Source organism: Haliaeetus leucocephalus, unplaced genomic scaffold (assembly GCF_000737465.1).
Source record: "Haliaeetus leucocephalus isolate CR32 unplaced genomic scaffold, Haliaeetus_leucocephalus-4.0 Scaffold351, whole genome shotgun sequence".
NCBI lineage: Eukaryota > Metazoa > Chordata > Aves > Accipitriformes > Accipitridae > Haliaeetus > Haliaeetus leucocephalus.
In genome coordinates, this window is record NW_010972787.1 from 3,758,329 (window position 1) to 3,785,389 (window position 27,061).

Below are 27,061 nucleotides of genomic sequence, written 5' to 3' on the forward strand. Positions count from 1 at the left end.
AATCAGATTATCTTTAAACTAACCTGAAAGCAATCATCATGCTTATGCAAGACCCTCATGCTGGCCACACTTGCTCAAAAGCAGGGCAGGACTCTTAAAGAACAGATATTGAGAGCACGTGCCCTGTGCTATTTTAACATCAAATTTCTTTATGTTATTTATGTCACTTCCTTAAGAGGATAGTAGTTAAGCCAAGCCACCCCAGCCCCACTTCAGCCCAGCTGTGCTTAGTTTACCAGAATGGGAGCAGCAAGTTCAGAGCACTGCTGATGTGTTACTTTATCAAAAGGCCTTGGACACAGCTACTGAGGAAGAACACATCATCTTTCCCAGTAAGGCATTCTCCACTGTGGTTGTCCTGAGGAAGAGACACACATCAAACTGTCACAGCTTGATTTGCAATAGCTTTCCCTCTAAAAGAACATTGTATTAGGGCATTTGTTCCACATAGGGACAGGCGGTTTTATGGAAGGACTGCTGTTCCAATTCTCTAAAAGGACTCTCCAGACTTCAGGCTTTCGCCCTAGATTTAGGTCACTAGTAATTGGACATGTGGAAAATGCACAGGCTCAGTTCAGTGTGGCTTAATTAATTTCTTCGTCTGTGGATCTGGCAGTCATCCTACAAAACCGAACAGTTGGGTATTTAGACTTGCATTGAAGAATACATTAGGACAACAGCAAGCCTCCCAAAAATAAGCTCAACTCTTTGGGTACTAGTGAAATAAATATTTTCAATTGCCTGGAGTACAAAGTGAAATCAGTTTTAGTTGCTCAGGTGAGACCAGCAGCTTGGTTCATTAAAAAGGAATTATTTCTTTTATAGCATTCAGATTGGAAAAAAAGATCAAGCACAGCACAAACAGAAACCCAACGACTTTACAGAGACCTTCTCAACATGAAGCACAGAACTGACAGGTGCTGAAGTCTTGCAACCAGTGGAGCAGAATCAACTATAGCAACTTTCTGTCTGGGGCATTATATTCCTAAGCAACTGGTGAGTGCACTAACCACACATTAATGCCGCAGCTTGAAAAAAGAAAGAGTCCTGCATGTTATTTTGAGCTGTACCAGGCACCTTTCAGTATCATAACTGCTCTTGAAGCAGAATGTTCATGATGAAGAAAAGCGCATCCACTGAAGTAAGAATTCACATTCTTTCTGCTCCCAGAAGGCTTCCACCACAGCTTGTTAGTCAGCTTGCTTGGTGTTTTTTAAACCCTCCTTGAAGGACACAGAACAGCCCCACTCTGCTGAGTCCTGACCATCATGCCAAGCTTTCTGTTGGAGCTCACTTTGCTACCATCTATTTACTTCAGCACAGGTCCCAGGTGCTTTAGGTAGTTTTGGCTTAAGCCTGAACAGCAAATGAGGAGAGACAGCTGCCTCTCTGCAGGAACTCTTCTCACTGGTGACCCTGCAGGCTGAGTTGGCAGAGCTATCCAGACTGTATAAGAAGGCTGCTCTACAAAACAGCCTGATAAAACCCTATTCACATATTAACGGGAGTAAAATATTTACTTCAGATCAGGAAGGACTGTATTTTTTGATGAAGGAACAGGCTCTGTGCTTAAGCAGATAGTTTTATAGCATTTTAAAGCTGACCTAATATGCCTACCTTGGTTTAAAATAAAAAGGCAACCCGATTCCTTTCGCCAAGAAGTTAACTCTGCCAAGGAAAAGGGCCTGAAGACTGAAATAAACTCACTTTAACAGGACTGAAAGGGAACAGATCTTCTCTTCAAAAGCCTTGTATGCAGGGGCACTCGGGGTTGCTAAAGTAAAAACAGCATACAACAATATCTGCAAAAAAGCTTAATACAATCTTCTGAACCTATAAACTCTAAACAATATGAAAAGTGTCCATGGAACACCAGAGCAGCTGAATATTAAAACAAACAAGTACAAATTGGTAACACTTACCTACATTGCCAGTGATAAATTTGTCACTACTGTGCTACAACACAAGCTTAATATACAGGTTGTTTTTCCAAACAAAAACCACAGAACCAAGTTGATACAGAAGGTGAGGGAGAAGGGGAGACAAATAACAAGGCACAAAAACCTCTTTTGCTGCAACCCTGTAAGGCACCACTGTGCAAACGTGAAACCATCAAAACCTGTAGTGGAGAAATTCTAAATGTGTTTAAATGACTGGATAATGTATTTTAAAGATGACACTATGTTCATATCTTTGGGAATAAAAAGACTTAGGAACCTTTATTTACACTTATAGGCTTTTAAAAAACAAATTAGTGAAACGGGTGAACTAACACTCAAATACAGGAGTCACAGTTAACTTCTCCCAGACAGCTTCACAAGTGCAACTTGATCATGACCTGTACTGGCCTTGTTAATAGAGCCCTGGATCCAATATGGTGCAGAGGAAAGTGCTGCCAATTATGTCAAATTGTGCATGGCACACCAGTAATTTTAACAAAACAGACTTCAAAACAGACTTCGGGAATTAGGATAAGAACTTGTAACCAAAAATTATTTAAATCCAGAGATAAAAGGTCAGTAGCATTAATCTAACATCATACCTAGAGATCTTAATACCCAAAGTTATAATTTATACCTCTATTTAAGACCTGGACACCAGCACTTTTCTTCCCTATTCTGGTCTGCTCAGAAAATCCATCAGGTAACAAACTTCAGCAAAAACCTTCTCCCTTACTAGAAGGTTACAGATACATAATTAATTAAGCTTACAAACTGTACGTTTCCCCCCCCCTTTTTTTTTTCTTATGTCCCATCATCTCTACTGCATCCTGCTAGAAGAAGTTTTTGTCCTCTCTCCAACTCCATAAAAGTCTCCAGACTGTACTGAAATTACTTATAATATGCACAGGTTGGACAAGTCTTTACAAGATGAGAAGGGTGTTTCACTAAAAACTAAAATTTTCTTCTACTGAAAGATTTAGGAGGCACTCAGTTTCTCATGAGCTTTGGACACATGGATGACTTTTTTTTGTACTTGGGAACAATGTCAGTAGACTATACTTCCAAAACTTCCGCTTCCATTCCTGCAACTTGAATGACTGCACAGCACACAGTCAATCGGAATAAACCTGACAATTCAGTTACTGGCTAAGGTTTGTTTTTTTACATGACACGTTTTACTCTTTTTACTCTACACTTAAAATACCTTGCCACAAATTAAAACATTTAAGGTCAGACACAACCTGTAGCTTCAATGATGCTCAATCTACTGAGCTGCCAGAGAAGAAAATCAGGCCAATCTCTATAATTTTAAACAACAGAGGAACTGGAAGAAAAAAGTCTTCAGTGATAAGTTAACTTTCAGGTAGCAATTTGCCAAAAGGCTGCGCCAGCTTAGGCATGCTTCATTTCTTTTATTCAGTCCTGTTTTAAGGAAGTAACAGTTTGAGCAAATACAATGTAAACAGAGCCAGGTAAACTGCAATAGTAAAGGACAACAATCTCATTGATCTGACAGGTTTAAGGCCAACTATTTGTGATTTGAAACATATCATAATTTTCCATGGCACTTAATACACTCACACTTAGTACTGGGTGGCATTAAACATGGGTATACATATTCATATCATATGCGATATATACATGTAGCTTCAGTTCCTAAAATAGAAAGTTCAAGTTTTCTTGCCCAAATAAAATCAATCTGTGAAAGATCACCTGTGTTTTCCTATACTGAATAAAGTAATATTACTGTTTTAATCAATTTAGTGCAAACTGACTTAAGTCCAAAGACATACCATTCCTTGATTTTTAGTCACCACTTACCAAATGCCCCTATTTCTTTTAAAACACAACTACACTTTTTTTTTCTTAAAAGAACAGCAAACACTTGACAACTAGCATGCTGTTCTAGTCTACGTTAACAAAACTTGCCGATATACAAGTCATGTTTTGGTCATGCAGCACAGAGCCATCCTCAAAATAATCCATCTCTTCATTCAATCAGTCTAGAAGAGGAGCACAGTGCTGGATTTTAATTAGCAGGTCATCCTGGCCACTCCGTACTCCAAGCTGACTACGGCAGGCTCAGCTTTCGAGAACTCTGCCACAAATTCACTGTAGCGATTGTCTGCTGTGTTGCTGCCCTCTATAGTTCTTACAGCATCATTCACAGGGATCAGTGGCTGCTCCTTCTGGAAGGATGGAGGGGTCTTCAGTGCCATTGGTGCAGGATGAGCAGACTGCTGATGTTCCTTCACAGGGACTGCACTTGACTGCCCATTTCTCTGCTTTATTTTCTGAAACATAAAGAACAGTTACTAACAGAGAGCATGACTGCTTTGCTGATAATATTCTCCTTTGAAAGGAAGTGAATCCACTTCTTTTGCTGGCCAGCTCAGCATCTGCAGAACCCTGTATTACTTACCCCAGGTTAGATATGTAACAGTATTATTAAATATTAGGCCATTGGAGAAGACATTTTCCCCCAGTTTACAGCAGACGCTACAAGCACTGTATGCTTAGAATTTGCAGCTGAGCAGAAGGCAGACAGGTTGCCTGTCAATGTCCATAGAGGAAAGGTTCTTCTAGGCTTGCCCCTTGTTTGGTTACTATTGAGATGGGAACACTTCCTACAGTACAGGCAGAGGAAGACAGGCCTTGGTACTATCAGCAAGCAGGGAGCTTGCAGCATACCATGAGTCCCTTAAAGACAAAGAGCAGTTTCATACCTAAGCCCTTATGTCCTTCCCAAAAACCTTCTAAAAGACTTTTCCTTTAGATTTGAAAAATGCCAATACAGTTTGTTCAAATGCAGGATTATACTAAAAGATGTCAACTAGAAAGCAGGACTGGAGAGAGGGACCTATTAACCTGCAAGCATTCAGTAACAAAAGAGGAAAGATTTGGATTAACGGTTGGGGTTTTTGGTTTTTTATAAATTTAAACAACCTCACCCAGTAACTGGGATCTTAATCTAGTTAACTGAACTGAATTTTTTGTTGATGTGTTTGTGCTTTATTAGAACTAAGACTGAGAGCAGAAGACTTTGGTGTTTCTTGACACCAACTTTTTGAAGACGGAAACAGCAGTAGGAAGGTCTACATCAAGATTTCAAACGACTGCATCTCTTCATCACTCAAGTGAGAAATGTGGGCTCAGGTGAAGTTAACACATTGGAACAAGGTTCTAGAAAATTCAAAAATGAAACTTCACTTTATGTCTTGCTTATTATTCCTCATCTTGCTTCATCTTGAGTTCTCATTTTGCTGCTTCAATTATAGAAAAAATTTTAAATATGCAATTAAGATTTGAAACAGTTTAAGTGACCTGCATTAATTACAGTAGGATCAGTTCATGAAAATCTTTCCTCCTAGAAAAGCTGTACTCCCCTCCTCCCCCCCTCCCCGATCACCACATAGAGGAGTTGTGTTACCATTTCTAGCCACACAAAGTAGTAAAACTGATAGTTAGAAAACTTGTGCATTTCTTAAAAGGTATTAGTCTGAAGTTTCAGCACCTTAACTGACTGTAATAAAGCATCAATTAAAAGCCGCTGATCAAGTCATACTAGAATCAAGTGAGATACACCGTTCAGCCTTTCCTGGCTGTTTACTCTAGCCCTAGTAGAAGTCACTTGCAGAAATCTGATCTCTGGATTTAGCCCTGTCTTCAAATAAGCATGACGGTATATACCCCATCGTTATGGTGACTTACAACAGCATGCACCTGTATATGAAGTTAAAAGAAGGACAATACTTACTGTTTCCATTTTAGTAGCTCTAATGGAAATAAAAGATTTTGAGACTCCTTGGACTAGCAACACAGCTGTAGCTATGATGGGTACCTTGTTATCCAAGATAAGTTTCACATAAATCTAATCTACAGTAAGCCATCTTCAGTAATGCTGTGATAGTAGGAGCACTTCTACATAATACAGTCCATCAGTAAAGCAAAATAAATTGTGCCTAAGAGCAAAACATTGGCTGTATAGTCTGGCATTCAGCACAGAAGCACACAGTAAAAGTCAAAGTCAACATTACATAGAATAAGTGCTAGGCCATACAGCAGTGACATTCATGGGAAGGCTGGCAGCATTACTGCAGACTATAAATGTGAATTGGAGGAACAAGTCACAAGTACAGACACTTATTTTGTAATACTTACAGCTTCCAGTTCTTTAATGTCTTCTTCCAGTTGTTTGTTTTGTTCACTCATGTTCATTATAAGATTGAACACACATTGCCTGGGATGCATACTTCGATCAAACTGATGGTACATATTTCTCCAAAACCTGCAGGAAGCAGACAGTTTTAACTACGCAGGATAAAGACAAAATTGAAGAAGAGATACTGTATATAATTTAAACTTACTTAAAATTGAATGATACTGTATTAGGCTCCAAAAGAGTTAGTTCTGGAGAAAAGTCTGCATTATACAGAGGATTCTGATATTTCTTTCGTTCATCCAGAAGGAATGGCCACAAGGAATATGTCTTCTCTTTTAATCTTAAAGCAAGAAGAGATCAGGGTCAACACTGACTGCAAGCAAAAAACAGAAGCTGCTCAACTCAACATAATAAATCGACCTGAACATTTTTTAAAAAGTTACCAGAAATACTTATAAATCTTGAATTAAAAGCTCTTCATAAAACTAATTTCTTCCTGCCATAAGCTAATGTTGGACAGGACTATCAGTTTTAGAAGTACTACTGCTTATGCTGGGCAAGTTTTGCCTAGTTGCAGTAAATGCTTTCAAAATACAGTTGGAGACAAAGATGAATGGAGGAAAACTTTACATATGTTTTCCAGCTGAAAGCATTAGCAAACATCCTATTAATACTTCTAACTGACAGCAATTAGTCTTGAGAAGGCAAGAATTTTAAGGTTACCTAAAAATAGACTGGGGGAGGGAATAGAGTGATACTTCCAAACTTAAGCTTACCTATTCTTAGGGAGGGGAAGAAAAAAACCAAAAAACAAAACAAAAAAAACCCAAACCACACAAAATAGAAGGATAAAGAAACCTTAACTTTCCCTATGAAAAATGAGCATGGGATTTTCTCCCACAATTAGAAAGACTGTCTTCAGTGTGCAAAAGCACAAGCAGCACTGCTGTCCCCTGATGCAGTGCAACATCATTTTCAGTACTACCAATCCTGTCTCTGTTTCTATTCAGACCCTAAAGTGAAGAATATTCATAGGAGTCCTTAGTCTGCCAGAATAAACAAAGGACACATTACAATGTCTGCTTACTTCAGTTCTTCTCGCTCTTTTTGGCAGTTTCCAAGGAAGTTACCAAATTGGCATGAATGGACATGTTCATGGATCTGAAGGAGGAAAGCTTCATTGTACTCAAAGGCTTGAGGAAACTGCTCAGTCAGATTCCACACGCTTTCTAAAAACTGGGTGAAGACTGGCGAGATCTCCTTTGGATCACCATCCAACTGACAACACCTAAAAAAGATTCCATAAACAGATTGAAACTGGTTTAAGTTAAAAAATCAAAAAAGTCTTAGTTGCACTTGTTTTTAAAGGACAGCACATTAATTTGACCCTAGCTTTGGTTTGAAGATTAAACACCTAACTATGAGAACCCAGGCAATTTTTTTTTTTTTAATAGAAATCAGTCTGTATTTGACCTATTTTTCTGACTTGTAAGTAATCACATATCTGTATTCAGTACAGAAGAGCAACATAAGACAGTTAAGTCCCTTTGTGTCCATTACTTCCATAGTCAACATTTGGAGTATACCAGCTAAAAGCAAATTAATAAGCAGTAAATAGCAGCAAGGCTATTTTCATCACTGCTGACAGGCAGATCAAGGGAAAACAGAATTCTTAACATACAGGCCTTCTAAAGGTAGGTGTGACTTCATCATTAAAAGTAAACATAAATGCAAACTCATCTTTAAAGATTTCAAAACTAAGTGGTTTATATTGCCCAAAGAGCCGGGACGTGGCTTTAGATTGGTTTTGCACTGTCTATGCATCCATGTAGATCTAGCCACAGTTATTGACATCCGAGAGTGAGGCACGAAGAGCACTAAAAATTTATGTCTATAATATAAATCAATTATCCAATAGGTATGTATTCAAATAGCCATACACAAAGCGCATTGTTTACTGAAAATAGCTGACTCATCGCAAAACTTCTAACAACACTGCAGTAGTTTAACAGCTACAAGTTAGCTATTCTTTTTAAGAATACTTAATTCAGTTCACTGTATCCATTTTACTGTATTGGAAGAATGAACTACCTGTCAGAGAACTTGTGCCCAAAAGAGATCCAGTCTTTCTCTATTAAGACCTAGAGGGTAAAAACAAACAAAGTCTCATGTAAAATGTTACCCAACCTTACCTCTGTAGTATTAACCCCACCGATTATCGATATATTGTATTTTAAATGCAAGTCAAACTACAGTAGGAGCAACTATTTATCACTTTGTATTTCCTTTATTTTCTTGGAAGTCTTTCACAGGAGATTCTCAAAGCACATTTCTAAAACTAGTAAAAAAACTTTAGCTTGTTGACAATCAGATAACTGCTGTTAAGCCAGGCTCACTTTAAGCAAACTAATATTGTATGACTGAAGAAACAGATTGTCAACCAACTTGCAAAAAACCTGCAAAGTACAGGAAAAATTAATATTGCATTCCTGCTATCATAGTTTATGTAAAACCACACAAGATAATCTTTGTAAGACTTCATAGCAGTAAGCTTGTTAATATCAATACTAGTTTGTTTTATCACTTCAGTCACAGTATCAAGCACCAAAAGGAACACAGGACTGCCTGCCCATTGCAGAAGTTTCCCCAGAAATCTAACTTTAGACAGTGAGGACTAAAAACCAAAAAGGTGAAATTACTTCCCTAAAGATGACACACGACCTCTCATTGTTTATTAGAAATGAATCCTCTTCTAATTCCTCCTCAACTTCACTTTAGTTGCTTGTAATATTTGTGGCAGTTCGTTCTAACCAATACATAGGACTAAGTTTAGGTACTATCTTTCAGGAGTTCCTACAGCACCTCGTATTGCCACTGCAGAACACGGTTCATCTTCCTACTCCAGAATTTGGAATAATCATACCAAAATTCCTCCCCCTCCCTAGAAAGATGAGGACATTTAGATTGCTTCAATATCTTCAGGTCTCTGTCACTGGGGGAGTAATCATTTTTAGATTTTAATAAGGTTGATTTTGAGACAAGTGATAAAAGCAAAGAGCTCCTATGATTTTGTTCATCTGCTGTCTCACAGAAGCACTCTGGAAGCATAGGTAAGGGGCTGTTTTGGATGCAAAAGGAAATAATTGCAACATTTCTACAGGGTACCTAAAGCAATCCAGTGGGTTTATTTCAGTTTTTTAGATTTTAAATAAATGGTTCTTCACAATAGCAAAGTATTTTTAAAAGAAAGATCGATCAGTATACTGCAAATCTTAATACTTGTAACTACAAAAAACAAGCCTCAGTATGTTTACCTGCTCACTTTCTCACTCAAACGTTTCACATCCTTTATTTACCAAGGAACAACTCAAGAATGCAACAGCTAGCTTACCATGAATCCTTTGATTGTTCTGTAATAGGAATCTAGTAAGAGAGCTCCAAGTGAACAAACTTGGGAAGTCCTATCCCAGCCATCTGAGCAGTGCACTAATACGCTCGCGCTCTCAACTGCTATTGCCTGTGAAACAGAGGTGTTTCTTCATGAATGTTTAATTCTAGACAGAAGTCAAAATTTAGTAGATAAATTAAAAAAAAGCTACATTTACCCCAAACTCACAGCATAGCCCACTTTATTTCACAAAGCCAGAAAAATGTTTATGAGGAAAGGATTTGATCCTATTGAAAAGCTAAGAGCTTCTCTCCATGGAAGTAGAGAAAATTCCTTATAAAGAAAAGAAATTCCACTACCACTTTGGCACAAGGTAACAAGAACATCTACGATGCTTCCCAGGTCTCCTCCCATCCCTTATGAAACTAAGCTTGTAAAAACCCCTTGCAATGCCTACTATGAAGAATTAGACTACACATTACAGACCAAACAGGTTAAAAAATAAACCAACACAAACACACCACCAAAAATACCCACATGTTCATCATTATAGTACACAAAAGTTAAGGACTAGGAAATGCTTATTAGCTTCGGCTAAGAATTCAAATCCTGTTACTCCAATTGTTTTTGAGGGTCATCTTCAGGAGAATCATCCACTTTTAACTCAAGTTAACTCCTTGTTATTTCACCTAGTAAAAACAAAGATGCAGGGTTTTTTCTTCACCCAGCTCCCCTCAGGTCAAGCCCTTGGCCTCACAGGTGCCTGGCAAAGGCAGCTGCTGCTCTGAATTCTTCATAAACAGTCCCATTTCCTTGCCAGATGAAGTCAGCATAGCCACAGTTTGGCTTTGCTGCAATTAGTGCCCCAGGAGTTGTGTTCTCCAGGGTACACTAAATAATAGTTTGCTCCATCCACCTCCGAACTGGCTACACTTTTCATAAATCCCTAAAAGAACCAAGGAATCCCTTAATCTCCCAGTAAGGTAACCAAAGAGCATCCAAAAAATCCCAAAACATTAGCTGGCATGTTTAACATCTCCAGTCATCAGAAACACATAATACTTAAAACAGCATATCAGAAGCATCAGTGTATACTAAGCATCTCCTTCCAAAAACATCAATTGCAGAATTTTACACCTTACATAATATTAAGTGTAATTCTGCCTGGTAGCAAACGAACTTGCCATCAAACAAAACAGCAGCATACAAGTTACCTTGACTAAGAAGACAGCAGCATCCAACACAGCTTTGATATGACGCAACCATCCGGAATTCTCCAAGCCAGACAAAAAGTCATTGACAGACAAACCCTTCGTGCCACTGACTGAAAGAAACCAAGCGTTAGAAAGCTTTAAGCAGTTGCAGCTACCTATAGCCTGCAATGGAGAAAGAAGAAGAATTGTATATTGTTTCTAATGCTTTATGCTCTAAGTTGATTAGAACCCTTTCAGGAAATCACCACTGAAGTGGTTGTGAGAGGGGTACTACCAAGTGTCCTGCATCCAAAATTCAACTCTGTAGAACTACAGTAATCATGCATGACAAGAGTAAGATCTTTGTCTTTTTGACAAAGTAACATTCAAAGTAAATACACTAGTTATCTATCCCCAAGAGGGAGCCTTACCGAGGAGGGCAATGCAAGTGCCAAAAGCTTACCAGAAATACTTCAAAATTACAACTACCAGTAGGAAGTAGCTGCATCCAGACACAGTTCAGAGTAGTCAGACTGCCAGAGTTTCATCACCTTCACTATGCTGCTTAGGAGAATAAAGTGAGTGCAGTACAAGGACATGGTGATGAACTGAAAGCCATCGACATTTTGTCTACCTCCAGAATTGACATACTCCAGTTCTGACTCTGATCTCTACCATTCTTCCCTAGTACACTTTGATCCTGTAACAGTAACACTGATTGAGAGGGCAGGGAAGAACTCAAGTTAAACGAAGGCTGCCTTGCAGCTTAACAGCAAGAGGTGTAGAGGTAGACTGAAAGTTTCTCACGCAGACGCTTATCAATTCACAAGTGAGACAGATAACCTGGTTCTTGTATGATTTGGAGTAGCAACTCACACAGTTACTTTAATGTCCAAACAGGACAAACTTCTGGCAATTAAAAAAAAAGAAAGAAGTATTCACTGGCTGATAGAGCTTCAGCTATGTGGGATTCTGAGAGAGGATACCCAAGGAGGTTGCCATCTACAGAAATACCACCCCCTGCCACAGTAGAAGCCTACTTTCTACCCAGCTAGTGGGCCCCAAATGAAAATAAAAAGGCTCTGTAGCTGAAAACTATCAGTGGGGATCTTCCTACAGCAGTTGCAAAAGAATCTTTTTCTCCGACTATGGGAGGAAGTGACTCAGTGGGGAAAACAGACAACAAAATTCACCAAGCCATTCTGTGACAGTTTCATGTTCAATCAAGTCCCCTGATGTAACAAAGGCTATGAACTCTTAAACCACTGCCTCACAGAGCTTTCCTATATCTGCACTACATGTTTCTCAGCTTTCAGCCATACAAGTGTTGGTTTATTCCCCATGGCTCAGGAAGAGTCATAATGGCAGTTGCTGCTGAATGCTATAACAAAGACAGGCTTACCAATAAGTGTCACAGCATCTTTTCTAAAGCCTGCAGATCTTTGTCATTTAGAAAAAGAGCTAGAACACCATAGCACAATGAAGTAACAAAACGTCAAGAAACCCCTGGATACAAGACCTAATTTTAAAGGTTAGTCTCTAAATATCAGTAAAAGCAGCAAAAGCTATGCTAGCTTTCCCTGGTCTTTGAAAGGGATAGCACTGTTAGGCAAGAGTTCTGCTTCTGAAAGGTCTACCACATGGAGGAAATCAGCTGAGAACTACTTAATCCTTTCAGCTAGCTCACAACTCCCTCTACACCAGTGGTTCCATACACCTCTTCAATCACAACAGTACACAAACAGGTCCACCACTGTACAGTAACGGAAAGAAACTAAAAATATTCCAATTTCTCTAAAGTCAAACATCTGCAGGGAAGGGGTTGGACAGACAAGGCAATGTCTAAAGGTACTATTCATGGCTGCTTACCCCTACATTCTGTGGCTTATCATTTAAAGCACAAACTTTCAGCTAGAAAATTAACAGGCTTCCAGCCCTCAGTTTGCTTTCACCCAGATACTGCTGTCAAAATCTGCTTTTGATCAGAATTTTCAGCTTGGTAGAAATATTTCACCATTGGTATTTCCCTGTTCTAGCTAGATTTCTATATTTTTATTAACCAAGGCAGAGATAAGAACACATACATTGAACCCAGAGAGTTACTTTCCATTTCTGTGAACGAGGACAAACATTTTTATGCTATTTAGTAATGAAATAAAGAAATTGCATTGACACTGCTTTAACACTTATTTTTTTAGCATATGATTTCTAGCCCCTTATGGTTCCTAAAAGGGTAAAAAATGATTTATGGTAACACTAAGGTGTTTAGCTACTTCACAATGGCTATCATTCAAGATAGTTTTGGCTATATGGATCCCATCATAAACACATGCCCTGCATGCATGCGAGCCCCAAAACCTCAACATTCCAGTGCTTGATTGTCCTTATACACACTACTAGCAATGCATCAGGCAGCAGTTCAAGAGGAGACTAGAACCTGCAGACTGAAGCACAGTGGGTTGGGGGCAGAGGTTGCTTTTAACGACTAAACAAACCCACCCAAACAACCCCATCTCCCATACACACAGCCCACATAACCCACAAAAAACCCCTCTTAGTTAAGACACTTCCATCATCAAAATATATGCAGCAGACCACAGCAGCCATTATTGAGCCTTTTCTTCAAATACTTTCTGCAGAAATGCTGTTTCCTGACATATGCAAAACCTTTTTGCTTATCAGAGTTCAATCTTTCCTGACATGTAGTACTATATTTTTGAATATATAAAAAGTGGACTTTATACTTAATGCTACAACCACAAATTTAGTCTATGTTAAGATTCTTCCATTAGTGTTGGATAGGTGGGCAGTCTGCCCATCGGGGGAGCAGAGTCATGTCCACACTGAAGAAAACTATTTTGGAAGAGTTTTGTTTCACTGCATACAAGATAGTTAAAAAACCAGCTGAATCCGAGATGAAGAATAGACAGTAAATCTTCCTAGCATGCTCCATGGTGTAGTCCTACCACAAAAGGATGTTGGGAAGGATTATGTCTTGCATTCTGCTTGCAAATGGAATCATTAGATTCTGAAGGACATCAGAAAGGCAGACCAACAGTCTCCTAGCAGTACATGTGCCAAAGAATGAACAACAGTTGTTCGTTATAAATAAAACTGAGGACAGTCCCAGTTACAATCGCTCTTGAAAGAACAGGGTCATTGGTATCACATCCCTGATTTGAGAACATTCATTTCAGCACATCCAGGGGAAGCTGGTACACAGAAGTTAAATGTATTTTTCCTCATTTTAAGCTGTGAGCCATTTTCATAGCATTTCCTTCCTGATCACCCCACTCAGGGCATTTCTACAGGGGTCTGAAGAGTAATTTATTGCATACCTCCCTAAATTTTAAGGGTCCTTCCTACCCCTAAAGATGCTTCTACTTCTAGACTGGCATTCAGCAAAACTCTAGTAAATTATACAGACTCAAAGATAGAACAACTGTGTTCATTTACCCCAAAACCTGATCTAGAGAACAGGTACAGACATTAATCATGATTATGTTTCAATCAAATTTAAATAAACCAATCCTCCACACAAGGAAAAACTAAAACATATTCCATCCTTAATGAAAGCTACAGAAAGATACTTGGTAAGCACTGTTGGTAGGATGCTAAGTGAAATGGAAGGAACATGAAGTCTGAAGTTTAACTGCGTGATACACCCATTTCTGCATCAGACATTATTACACAGGAGGAGGCCTCTTTAAATTAAAAAAATATCAAGATTTATTAACTAGTTTTCTGGAACTGAAGAAGATATTAGCAAAAGAAAGAGGGATTATCCTAAACTTAAAAACTGAAGTTCAGGCTCACCCTGCTCATCTTTCCCTTCAACAAAGTACATGCATGAATAACCACAAAAATACATAGTATCAAAGCTCAGTAGTATTCCATACAGAGTGCCTGAAGAATAGGTTAGTAGCAGATACAGGCTCAGTTAGAGTGGAGCAAGACTACACCACTAGTCTGTAAGATTTCTTGACCAATGTAGCTAGAATGTCTTCATCAAAATAGGCTTTCATACAAGTGTAAACCTTCCCCATGACCAGAAATATTTGTGTAATTCTACAAGGCAAGCACCTATATATGTATCGTTTGTCAGTGGCAGAAGTCAGGCTTCCACACCTGTACTCTAATCTCGGTATTAACACTCCACAAAGTGTCTTAGATTTGCTTTCACCTGTCTACTTAAATAAAATATTAACAGAACTATTTAATAGACTTCTGCCTCTCCATTTTCACCACCAGGCAGCAGGCAGTGGTATGGCAAAGTGCTTCACTTTTCCCCCTGCCCTCCTCTCTACAAGCACTCTAAGATGTACCTACAAGCACAGAAGTGGCTCACCAGCCCAAAGAGTTCAAGTTTTGTACAGACCATATGCTCATTGTGAATTCTGTGGTACTAAGTGCTCCTTGAAGAATCGGTATTCTATATATGAAAATGTATGCACAGATGCACACTATTTTGTGCATTTGTTACACATGTGTGTATACATGCATGTACACTTAGAAAACACAGAAGTCTTTCCCACAAGCCATTGACTTACTAATCAAGATCACCCAAGACATACGTGCTACTCAATTTTTTTCAAAGTAACTCCATTCATTGGGTTTACAGTTTAAAGTTAAAGGTTTAAGGTAACTCGTTACCACAGAGCACAGCAAACTGGTACTAAACAGAGCTGGGATAAAATATAGAAATATCAATACAGTTTAAGCTATCATTAAAGACTTCAGAAGAATATTTTCAAATATGCTACTATAGTACAATTAGAACATACCTTCCAGAAGTTTTTGTAAGCTGGATCTCATTACGTGAATATTTTCAATGCCAACAAACTGGAACCTAATGTTAGAGTAGTTGTCTTCATTCTCATAGCCCTTCCCAGCAGCTCTGTTTGCCATTGCATTAAGCTTAAAAAAGCAAAATAAAGATACTGAAAACCAGTACTTCAAATAAAAATCTCAAATAAAGGAAAAAAAGAAAAAAAGTCATGCAATTTCAATGGAATACTCTGGGGAAAAAAACAATACTCAAGAGCACACACTACAAACAGATTCTAATAAATTAACAGTTAATGGCAAATCAGCTTGAAGGCATTCCAGTGTAAGAAATGCATGGTACATAAAAAGTAACATATTTAGAGCTGACATATCTGAATAATGCATTTAATTTAATAACTTCCTATTCTCTCCTCCATATTCCAACCAACACACCTTTACTTATTTCCAAACATTTCTGAGCAAAGATGCTACAAAGCAATTAACCTAAAAAGGAAAGAGTAAGACTCAGACTTAACCATACATGCACTTTCAAGGCAGCCTAAAAGTGTCAGGTTTGGGGGTGAGAAGCTAATAAATTGCTGCAGCTATAAAAATCACAACTACAAAAACCCCACAGTTGGCTCAGTTGCAGTCTGTCAGGCTGACCTACTACTGAACCCTGCTCAAAATAAGTGCAGATCCTACAGTGTAGGTTTTTCACTTTACATCCTTGTTTTCCAGCTCCTGTGTTCAGAGATTTGAGTGAAATCAATACCAACTTAAATGCAGATGGTGTAAAGAGTGAAAGTTACCCCACACACTCCAACACAGGTCAAAACCCCAACATAATTCAATTTAATTAGACAGTGACGAAGTATGACCTCAGAATGCTACAACATGATTCACCCTATTTCTTCCTGGTTAAGACAGATGGCAATAGCAGTTTTCACAGAATATTTACATAGAACACAGTACTCCCTCCCATTTAAAAAAAAAAAACCACAAACAACGAAAACAGCTCCCCACGTCATTAATTTAATTTCAAACAGCTACAATGACTTGGATCCCACTCAACTATTCACTTAACTATACTTTAAAATGCACCTCCCCAAAAGTTCACTAGCATATTCAGTGAATTCTAGCCAAGTCCTGAGAGGGTTTCAACTTCTTTAAGAAAGCAAGTAATTAAACACCTGAATACAGAGGCCTAACCTTACCTTTCAAGAACATTTTGGCCAGGATAGAGTCAACTGAATTTTTCAGAATTACACTGTATCCCTGTAATCTCATGGTCAGGAAAAGAAGATAGTCTGTAGAACCTGAAGTACATACCTTCGGCCTGGTGTCCATGACATACATGTAGCGATTTGAAGGATTTGCTTTACTGATGGCTTGTAACATGTGTTCATCTTCCAGGCACCTAGCACTGAAACCTGAAAGAGGTTGACTGCATCTGCAAATTGCAGCCTACCATAGAAAACAAAGAATAAGTTAGCATCGGTTTAATACCTGTAGTTGCAATGCTTTGCATAATTCTAAGACACTGAAACAAATTGTTTCATTTAGCAGATAACAGCACAAAACTGAAGAAAGTTTAGGTGTTCCAACTTCTTAAGCACATCCCTTGCAGACCTTCAAGCACAGTACCTACAACTTAAATCTAAAGGTTTATCAAAACATTTTGTCAGACTCATCTATATGGGCAAGATACCAGTTTACATAATGGACTTTCCCCAAGCATAAGCTCCAAAAAAGTACAGGCTGGAAAGAATACACTTTAGGAAAGCAAGTTACTCTCCTGGTATGAAATGAATTATGGTTAGTTTTACTACTGCATGTAAAATTTTATTATTGCGAGTACAATATATTATCATCTGACAGAATATATCATTGAAAATTACATTTCAGAAGGTATCAGGTGCATCTTCCAAATAGTAATTATCTTCAAATGCATCTAGTAGCTTAACACTCATCTTCCATAAATCCTTCAACTCAGCAAGGTGACAATCCTTCTCTCCCTTCCAAGATACCCCCTAGCCAAGATACAGATGCTGCTTCACACCACTCTCTAACAAACCCTGCCAGTTCTTATTTCTCATCCTCTAGTTCTTTTTACCTTGCAAACTCCTCCTTAAAGAACCAGTTCTATTCTCTTGGTGTGTTTTTTTGCAAACTGCATTTTGACCTAACAGATTTTATTCTTGATGTATCAAGGAACACAGTTCACTTGACAAAAAGCCATCTTCAGTTATCTTAAGGTCAGTTTCTGAAAGCTTTAAGAGATTCAACTCATTATCAACTGATAACTTAAGGATTTCTTTTAAACTGGCTTAGCTTAAATCAGCATCTTGTTAGACACCACTAGTGTCAGCTGTATTTAAGGTTATCATGGGTTATGCCATTCTCATACAAGACACTGTACTTACCTCCTTACCTACCCTGAACTACTGCTAAGTGTTGAGAAATAATTTTCAGTACATTTGCATTAAGAGGAAGACACACTATACCTCTTTATTTTTGTGATAATATGACAACACTGGGAATCTTCCTTTGCTTCTGAACTTGGAGCTACCAACAATTATGGGCTTGCTTGCAGTTCTGGGAACATAAAGTTCTCTAGGATAAGTTTCACAAATCTGAAAGACAGAGATACACAAGAATTTTATGTATAAAGCACAAAGCCTATACTAGTTTTATGGCATCCAGTTTGAGAGATGTTAGGTGAAATAAGAGAAAGGATAAATGTTAACATGTTTCTCTATATACACATAAATAGCTCAGAAGAGGAGAAAAGCCATGGATAAAGAAGTACAAACTGGTGTCCAAGCACTGCTATGCTAGCATTCACATCTCAAGAATGTGACTCTTCAGTAGAAATGCTCAGAATGCATTTCAAATAAAATATTGAAATTATTCCCCTCATTTTTTGTATTTACAGACTACAAAGCAAGATGAAATCTAATCTGGGAATCAGCTGCACCACCACAGCCATTGTGTCCCACAGTCAACATTGCAAATGCTGAAGTAGAATCTTTCTCAGTTAAGAGAGATAACAAAGCTGAAAAGCAAACAGAATTGCTGGAGCTGGGCTTCAAACAGGTCAGTATACTGTAGAAACAATCCCAAAGAACACATACATCCATGCGCACACTCTCTCAATGAGGCCTTGGAAGAAAACTTCAATTAGAAAGTTGTGAGATTGCACGCTGATTAAGGAGTTAACCCTTCCCGCCTGCAAGTTTTTGCTTATGCTGCAAGCCAAGTGGTTTCATAGTATTAGACTGTTCTATAGGACTAGAGTCAGAGGATAAAGCAGAAACAGATGCAGAGCAAAACATGCTTCCATTGCAACACTCACCTTATAATCACGATTTGCATCGGACAACTGCCAGTTAGCATTTGGCACTCCCATTCTCTCATATTCTTCTGCTAGATCAATAAGCTGCCAACCTTTGACTTGCTCAGATTCATTTTGTTTTGGATTATAGGAGAAGGCATACAGTTCCTCATATTTCGCTAAAAAGTAAAGAATAAGACTACGTAATGAGTTGTCCCCAAAAATGTCTGAGTAGAGAAAGATAGCACAGTTGAAATTGCCCGAATTATACAGAAAGTTTCAGGCTTCAAGGTTTTCAGAAGCAAGACTAAATAGATACTTGACAGTCTTGTAATATTTATTCTGCAGCTATCATACAGTTAACTGACAATTATAGATACTTAGTTAAAGGTAGGTTATGAGAGCTTTCTTGAGTGTGCTTAACCTGTTTCAGCAGGGACATTTCTAAATCCATAAGGGCAAAGCAGAGATCACAAAATGAAGACCGAAAATTAAACAAGGCAAAAGGCAGAATTATTAGAAGACTTCATAAGAGCTAAAAGAACAAACAATTTTTGGAGGTAAGAACATAATTTTACATCTACTGACCTTTAAAAGCAGTAAGTGTTAAAGCTTCCTTTAAAGCAAAAAAGCTTTCAAAATGTTTTATGTTTTTCCTAATACACTATTCACATATCACAGATGACAACATTTTACATCATTCTAAACACAAAGCAGAAAACGCAAGAGACTATACTAGGTGACAGCAGTCTCTTGTAAAGCTGAATTGGTAGTGCTATTTAGCATCAAAACTTCAGCTTTATTTTTGAAACTGCATGAAATCAGTAACAAGTTAGTATTTGCTTAGTAGCATTTTATCTATAGAACATACCAATTAAGAGAGACTACATGCATTTATATTCACAATTTCAGGCATAACACTAGAAATGCAAAAACACCCAGGAATCTCACATTCTGTTAGTCAATATCAATAACCTACAGAAGCCAGACAACACATCTTCTGAATTTGTAAGCAGATTAATACTTAATCATTAACATTCATAATGCACCTTTTAAAAAAAATAAAAGCTATGGATTTTTTTTTTTTCCCCCCCCCCCCCCCCCCCCCCCGCCCTTAATCCAGGCATATACTGCAAAGTCTTTTACAGTTAGAAGTATTACCTGTTCTTGACAGCTGAAGTAAAGAGTTATAAATGTCATGACAATCTCTCTCTCTGGGAACAACAAAGTGAACTATCCTGAAATTCTTGCACTGGATGACAAGGGGGCAGCCAGAAGTAGTCAAGGGAAGTTTTTCCACCGCAGCAATGTGGTGATGTAGTATCTGTGGCACACAAGAACTCACAGCATAAGTACACTGATGAAAAAATGAGAACTGCATGCTATTTACAAGAGCAGATATAAAACATTAAGTGATGCTGAATACAGATTTTGACTAATTTTGTCAATCATTGAGTTAGAAATAAATCTAGAAGAAGAAATTTAAGACTAGCATTTTGGTCAGGATACCATAATTTGTCAAAATTTAATTATTCTCTTCCCTCATATTTTGAAGTGTTAACTAATGTTTGTAAGGAACAGTAAATATCCTTCTAAATGCAAAAGCAATAAGTAAAACTCCACTGCGGTTGTTCAGTCCTCTTTTATAACTTTGCTAACTGACAGGCATACATCTAATTAGGCAGGATCCAAACAGGATTTATTTTTAAGGATCTACAGGAACATACTTCAGAATTTTCAGACAAAATAAAGCACGTCAGAGAAAGCAACTCAATCTATAAGAGATACAGAAGACGCTGAAGATCTTAGAATTCTAGTATTTAACACATACAGAATGAACAAGAGGTAAGAAAAACATCTCCTGTATTACCCACTGTGTTATGTAGCCATGACAGTCTCTCAGCTAAATGCCTTTCAACCACTTTAACAGAAGACTGTCACAGTAATGAATATACAAAAGCTGTCCATAGTTTTATCTGTGTGGCAAATCTACACAAAGTTTAGGAAAATACATGGTAAAGTAACAGCTGTTCAACCATGGGAAGAAAGCCACAGATGCATTATCTCAACTGAACAAGATGTTCTTGATAGCATTTCAATTACCTCACTGAAGCAATCATCCTCTCTTAAATATTGATCAGAATTAGAAAGGCACCTAAAAACTATGCTGCCAAATACGCATTTACAAAGAGACTGTATCTTAGAGACATTATCACAATTATACTTGGTACTTGCATTATCATCAGATAAATGCAATACTCAAGAGTATAGGTTCAGTTTCCCCAAAATGAAACCTTCTAACATAGTGCACGGGAAGACACAAGTAATGCTTCTGAATCACATTCTTCCCAATTACCTATTTTGTATGAAAGGAAAATAGTATGGCTTATACAAAATTGTATGTAGTATCCAAGAACAAATCATGGAAAAATAACTTTTCTTGAAAGCACCGTGAAGCATCTAGTCAGATAACCAGGATACAGGATTAAGGGTAATCCAGAAAAATCCACCTACAGAAAAAAATAATTAACCACACCCTAGGAAATGAGATTTCATCCTGGAGGATGATAGACTTAAGGCACTGAACTTAGTCAGGCAGCTGGGCTACAGTGGAAGCCAGAACTTGATGTCCACATATGTGCCACCAGGGCGTTGAGCAGAAAAACTAATGGCAATTACAGTACTAACCAACTTTGTACAACTTTGGTACTGGTCACCAAGAAGCTGCAACCCCTTCTGAATCCTTTTATTCTGGAGATGAACACTTGGGAAGACACAGCTCCTTACCACTCTAAAAAAAAGGGCGTGGCACCTTCAATATTTCACCAAAGCCTAGAACTTTGGATTTCGCCGTCTCATTTAACCTAGGCCAGACCTAAATACAAGGTAAGTTAACACAGGAACTTTAAACCTCATGCTTAAACTATCTAGCAGTCTCCCACTCCTGCCTCTGAACTGCAGTGCCAGTCAGTTATTTAAAGAAAACTACCACACATTCACACCAGAATACAAGTGAAGACCATAGAAAAAATTACAGCAGCTTGAAGAAAAGTGGACATTTTCAATATTACCTGACTTCAATTGCAGCAGTGTCATGCAAGAGTACAATCTTCAAGTCATTAACTTATTATGATACCATGAACAAGGAGAGTGTTGGGAGTGACTTAAATGAACATTTTAGTAAACAAATTCAACCTTAGATCAGGAAGAACAAATGTATCTGGAGAACCTATGCTTTTGAGCCACAAGCATTCATTATCCTTACCCATGTCTCTCTCTGGCTTGAATCTATGAATAACAGATGAGTTGCTGTAAGGTACAGAGTTCCCATCAATGACTTATTGCTCGTGCTGAACCGATCTAGTAATTTCACTTGCTCTACCTGTAAGAAAAAAGGGGAGGAGGAGACAAAATTTAGTTTTTGCTTTTTGCAGAAAGCAAAATCCTAACTTTGCAAAAGCTCTGCCAGTTTGTGCAATAACTTTGAAAATGAAAGCATAACACGAGGCTATTCCAGCCAAACTATTAAGAACACAATCATGGTCGCATAAGCTTCGAGTAGACTGACTAGTTAGAATATCCTGCTTCAATACAAAAGTGCATAATGAAGGCACAATGCCAAGATCATCAGAATACTTACCCCATATATACATAACTACTATGGTTATTTACTAGTAAAAGAGACCAGGATATCAAGTTTAAAAAAAAAGAATAATTAAGAAAAATTAATTACTAAGCTTTTAAACTGCTTCCCCAAAACAGAGCAAACTCACTAACAATTTCCTGTTACTGAGATGCCAGCACTGAATTAACAGCTGATCTCAGCAACATGCTTCATTGGCTGTCTGCAGACTCAAAGCCATAAAGATTATGTCCTCCTGACTTCAATTTTAGATATCTACTGTCTTTTATATCATCCCCAACCGTAAAAATCTAGATCACAGCCTTGCTTCATAGTCAAAATAAATTCCAGTGAAATACAAGCATTATACTAATAATTATAACAGTCTCCTAGAAATTCAAGGACTATGCTTGCATTTGAAGCAGGTATTTCAAGTTTGAGTCTTGCAAGGGCAAATTTCTCCTCCTGGTATTCCATCAACATTGTTATCTCAATCCTATGCAAAATATTTCAAAAGAAAGTGACTTCTAGATAGCCTGCATTTTATCTGCTGCTCATAATTTCACAGGCTCCACAGTTTGCTTTATTTGAAGCAAACATTACACGATTCTTTGTGTGCAACAGGAAAGGAGCATGGCAAATGGCTTATCTCCATGCATTCCTCTATTTCTTGGCAGCACTGCATCATTAAGGCCAAGTTAAAGCTCTTATGCTTGAGGCTTGCTGCTACTGCCATTAAATGCATGGGAGAACTCCAAAAACTTCCACACCAGCAAGACCAGAACCCAATGAGGTGACTAGGAGAGACCACATCTACTGTGCTGACGTTAGGCCATTTTTAAATCATATGTACAAACTTATTTACCTACTAAAAGCACATATAAAACATTAAAAAAATTCTCTTTTCAATTCAGGTATTTCTTATTATCTAGCAAGGCCTAATTTTGGTTTTGAAAGTTAGAAAAGCAAGTTAATGCATACAAAACAGAATAGAGGAAATGCAGATACCTACTAAAAGCCAGCGCTACTATGATGTTCTAGATTTCAGTTTAGAAAGCAAAGAAGATTGGAAGCTACATGCATCAATACCTCAAAATACATTATGCTGTAATCAGCAAGGTATCAGTGCTCAGATACAGAGCAGCATAAATCAATATAGCATAGCCAAAGCACAGAATTCATTTTGGGCACTTCTGCAGCAGTAACTGCTCAGGTACCTGGCACTGCACCTCCCCAGCAAATTAAGAAGCTGCTCCAGTTTTGTTCCAGCAACACAACCTGCAAAATCCTGGCATGTCAAGTTCCATTCTCCTCCATGTAACAAGGCAGCTATTCTCAAAGCTGTATTTCTATGTTTGATGAGGACAGGCATTAGTGCTCCAGCTTCCTCTTAATATAGGTGAAGTCTTCAAGAATTCTGAAAGCTAAGTTCTAGATATACTTTTCTTAAAGGCAACTGAAATGTAGTTTAGATTCAGCCTCCATAGATGACATGTTCATTGACCCAAGCCAGCTTTGATGGGTACTCAGCTAGATAAACACTTTTTAAAGTTTATTTTAAAGTTTGGCAAATCCTTAGTTATGGAAAAACAAGTCAGTCATCGGTTTTGAAGAGAACTGGTTCAGATTAAGAGATGGAAGACTGCTATTGAGTTTTAGCACATCTGTAAGTAGAGATCCTTTAAGTAGTCAGAAGTGATATTCTGACAGTAGCTAGCACTAACAAATTAGTGAGTTTTTAAACCAGTAAGAATTTGAACAGCTACCTCAATAATATAGAGTATTTACAGCAAAAGAGTCACCAGATAGTTTGTCAGGACCGGGAGTTACAACTTAAAGGCAAAAAAACCCAAAAAGTGTTTCAATAGAGCAGACAAGTTGGAACAGAAAGGAAGGCTGAAACTATGCCTCTGAAGTCTTACACTTAAAAAGCTGAAGGATTAAATTAGAACAATTAAACCAAGACAAAAACAATTACGTATATCATTCCAAGACTCTTATTTCAACTTTGTATGACATTCACTGAAATTAAGTTTTCCCTTCCCCATTTAAGTCTCAGGCTTGCAAACATAAGTTTAGGATTTAGCAGTTAATCTAACCAAAACTTTCCATCTCCAGTAGAAAACCCATCAGTATTTTCACTAAAACAGATTTAACTTAAAATATACAGGCTGAAGAAATTCCAGTCTTTTCTACTACGTTTTGCTTTAAAATATTTTTAAGGACACTTCAGTTCCAAAGCTTCACCGCAAAACCACAATATTCTTACTTGTAATTTCCCCACCACCACCATTTATGACATTGTGAAGTGGTTTTCATCATTCATGGCTATTTAAGTATATATTCTCAGACAGAAGTGATTTTTAAGTTGACCTTACTTCTTTATTGAGCATAAATCTGTTGGACAGTTTAATTTCACAAAAAGCTACATTTTATTTCAGGTAGCTATGCTGACAGTTCTAAGACAATTTTAACTTCAACATTTCCAGCAAACTGAAGTTTAAGGACAAATAAAACCTATTTCATCAACCTTCTCCTACGGATGAAAGCTTCCCCACACAGCAGTTACTTTGTGCAAGGCTGCACTGTTATTTCAATCTTATTCCACTATTACTTTGATAAAATAAATTTTAAAAAAAAACCCTGAAGTGCTGTGAGATTAGAAAAAGTAGATATGTCTCAGAACAGTTGGAATGAGATCTAACTTGAACCTACACATGCACTGAACTTTTAAGGCCCACAGTGCAGGCTATACTTTAGTTTTCTTCCTTCCTGTAACTCCAATACTCATAATTATTACCATCTAGCATACATGCATTTTAATCCACCTGGATATTCAATAAGCCAACAGCTTACAAAAAGCTAAGCAAGCGTCACAATTATAACCAAAACCTCATGCTATTTCTAGCCATTAAGTTGATACTTTTAGAATGGGATAATTTTTTTGGTATGAATTATAAAAATAATTGCTTCAAGTAGTAAGTCTTGTATCTTACAAGTTGTGTTCAGAGCTTGTTTCTCTCTTCCATTATATTGCTACATGAAGTATTTTTTCCCCAGCAGGGGCCCAAAACCACACAGAAACACACTCACTTGCTGATGCAGACAAGTCAGTGACCTGCAGCCTCTCTAGTCTCAATTTCACATTTGAAACTGAAACGGCTACTCAGATCATCAAGAGACTTTGGTTTTAGTCTAGTTTTTATTTTGAAATTAGTTATTGACTGTAACAATACAATATTAAGTTCCCAAACAAGGATTTTGAGGTTTATAAGTAAATAGGCTGATAAAGAAACCTCATCTCCAATCTGTCAGCTTAGTGCAAGATTATTTCATCCAGTAAAGTAAAGCATCACTAACAGTAGCTTCATCACAGACCTCCCTCCTGTTTCATATGTACAGATACAAATGTATATGAAAAATAAAACTAGGTATACATGTTTTATATAAAATTTATATAAGCTATTACTAAAAAAAAGCACCTATTACCTTTACATAATTATTGGTTATAAACGTACTATTTGGAGCTGAAATATGACCACTCCTTTTCTCCACACATCTATAAATCTAGTTTAAAGTCAGACTGCCAGGTTCGGCAACTAATCGCTTGACAGTTTCCAGGACCCAACAGAGAGGGCAGTCTTCTCAGAAGCCCTTGCAGTCAGGGTTGATGAGCAAGATAAGAAAAATACTGTCAGAAATTTAATTCTATAAGAGCTGTGACTTAAAAACTTACTCAAAAATTATTTACAAAAAAGACGACTTATGGGTTTTTTTCATCTTTATTATAGAGAAAGGACAACCTAACAAACTAAAAATAGAAAAAGAATCAGAAGAGTCTAAGGTGTCAACTGCAGCTTAGCTAATTTTTAGTAGCTTAACATATTGCACATATACCGATAGCTTGCGTTCCTAGCAACACACACTAGAGTCTTTAAAAGGAAGAAAAAAAGAAAAAACAACTCAATACTTGTTTTCACAACCGATTTGCCCCCAAAGCTAGAAAAAACCACAAGGAACCGCATCCCGATTACAAAAAACAACTGCAGCCCCCTCCCAGCTGCTTTCCTCTGTTCCCCACCCCACAGGCCCCGTTACCTCACGAGAATTTTTAGCTTTTCCCCTTGTTAACGAGACGGTACGTTCCGGCTGGGCCCCACCGGGGCAGCACGCACCGAGCTCCCCGCGGGAGCTTTCACCCCTTCCAGCCCCCTCAGCTCGGAGGGGACCCCGGGAGCGGCGGGGCCGGGGGGAGGGACGCACCCGGGCCGGGCTGCCCCCACCGGAGCCCAGGGACACCCCGAACACCACGGACCGGCTCAGAGCCCCTCCCGGGAAAGCAGCAGCTACAAAACAGAAGGAGAAGAACAACAACGCCCTCGCCCGCAGCTGACAGCGGCGGGGCAGGGACTCGCCGGGCCGAGCAGGCCGCCCGCCCGCCCCGCAGATACCGGCGCGGCACCGGCAACGCCACCACTCCCCTGCCGACCGTCTCCCCCGCCGAGGCGACGCACCACCCGGCGGAGGGAGGCCGAAACCGAGGCGGAGGTACCTTGGTGGTGCGGATATGCTCCATAGCGGCGCTCCCTCAGCTGCGGCCGCCGCCCGCTGTGGTACTACTGGGCCGGGGCGGCCGTCACCTAGAAACG

At 38.4% G+C, this 27,061-nt stretch overlaps 1 protein-coding gene across 1 annotated transcript; it reads right to left on the reverse strand.

Annotated features, from left to right (window-relative positions):
- Nucleotides 1-760: 760 nt before the first annotated feature.
- On the reverse strand, nt 761-27,061 carry MTMR6 (myotubularin related protein 6). Its single transcript, XM_010572658.1, has 14 exons — nt 26,965-27,061; nt 22,056-22,172; nt 19,952-20,114; nt 18,812-18,969; nt 17,961-18,089; nt 16,786-16,920; nt 15,471-15,603; nt 10,708-10,817; nt 9,497-9,622; nt 8,197-8,246; nt 7,193-7,393; nt 6,311-6,445; nt 6,105-6,231; nt 761-4,237 (listed from the first exon to the last, which is right to left on the reverse strand). The coding sequence occupies exons 1-14, from the start codon at nt 26,986-26,988 to the stop codon at nt 3,977-3,979; spliced, it is 1,869 nt and encodes a 622-aa protein (XP_010570960.1). The 5' UTR covers nt 26,989-27,061; the 3' UTR covers nt 761-3,976.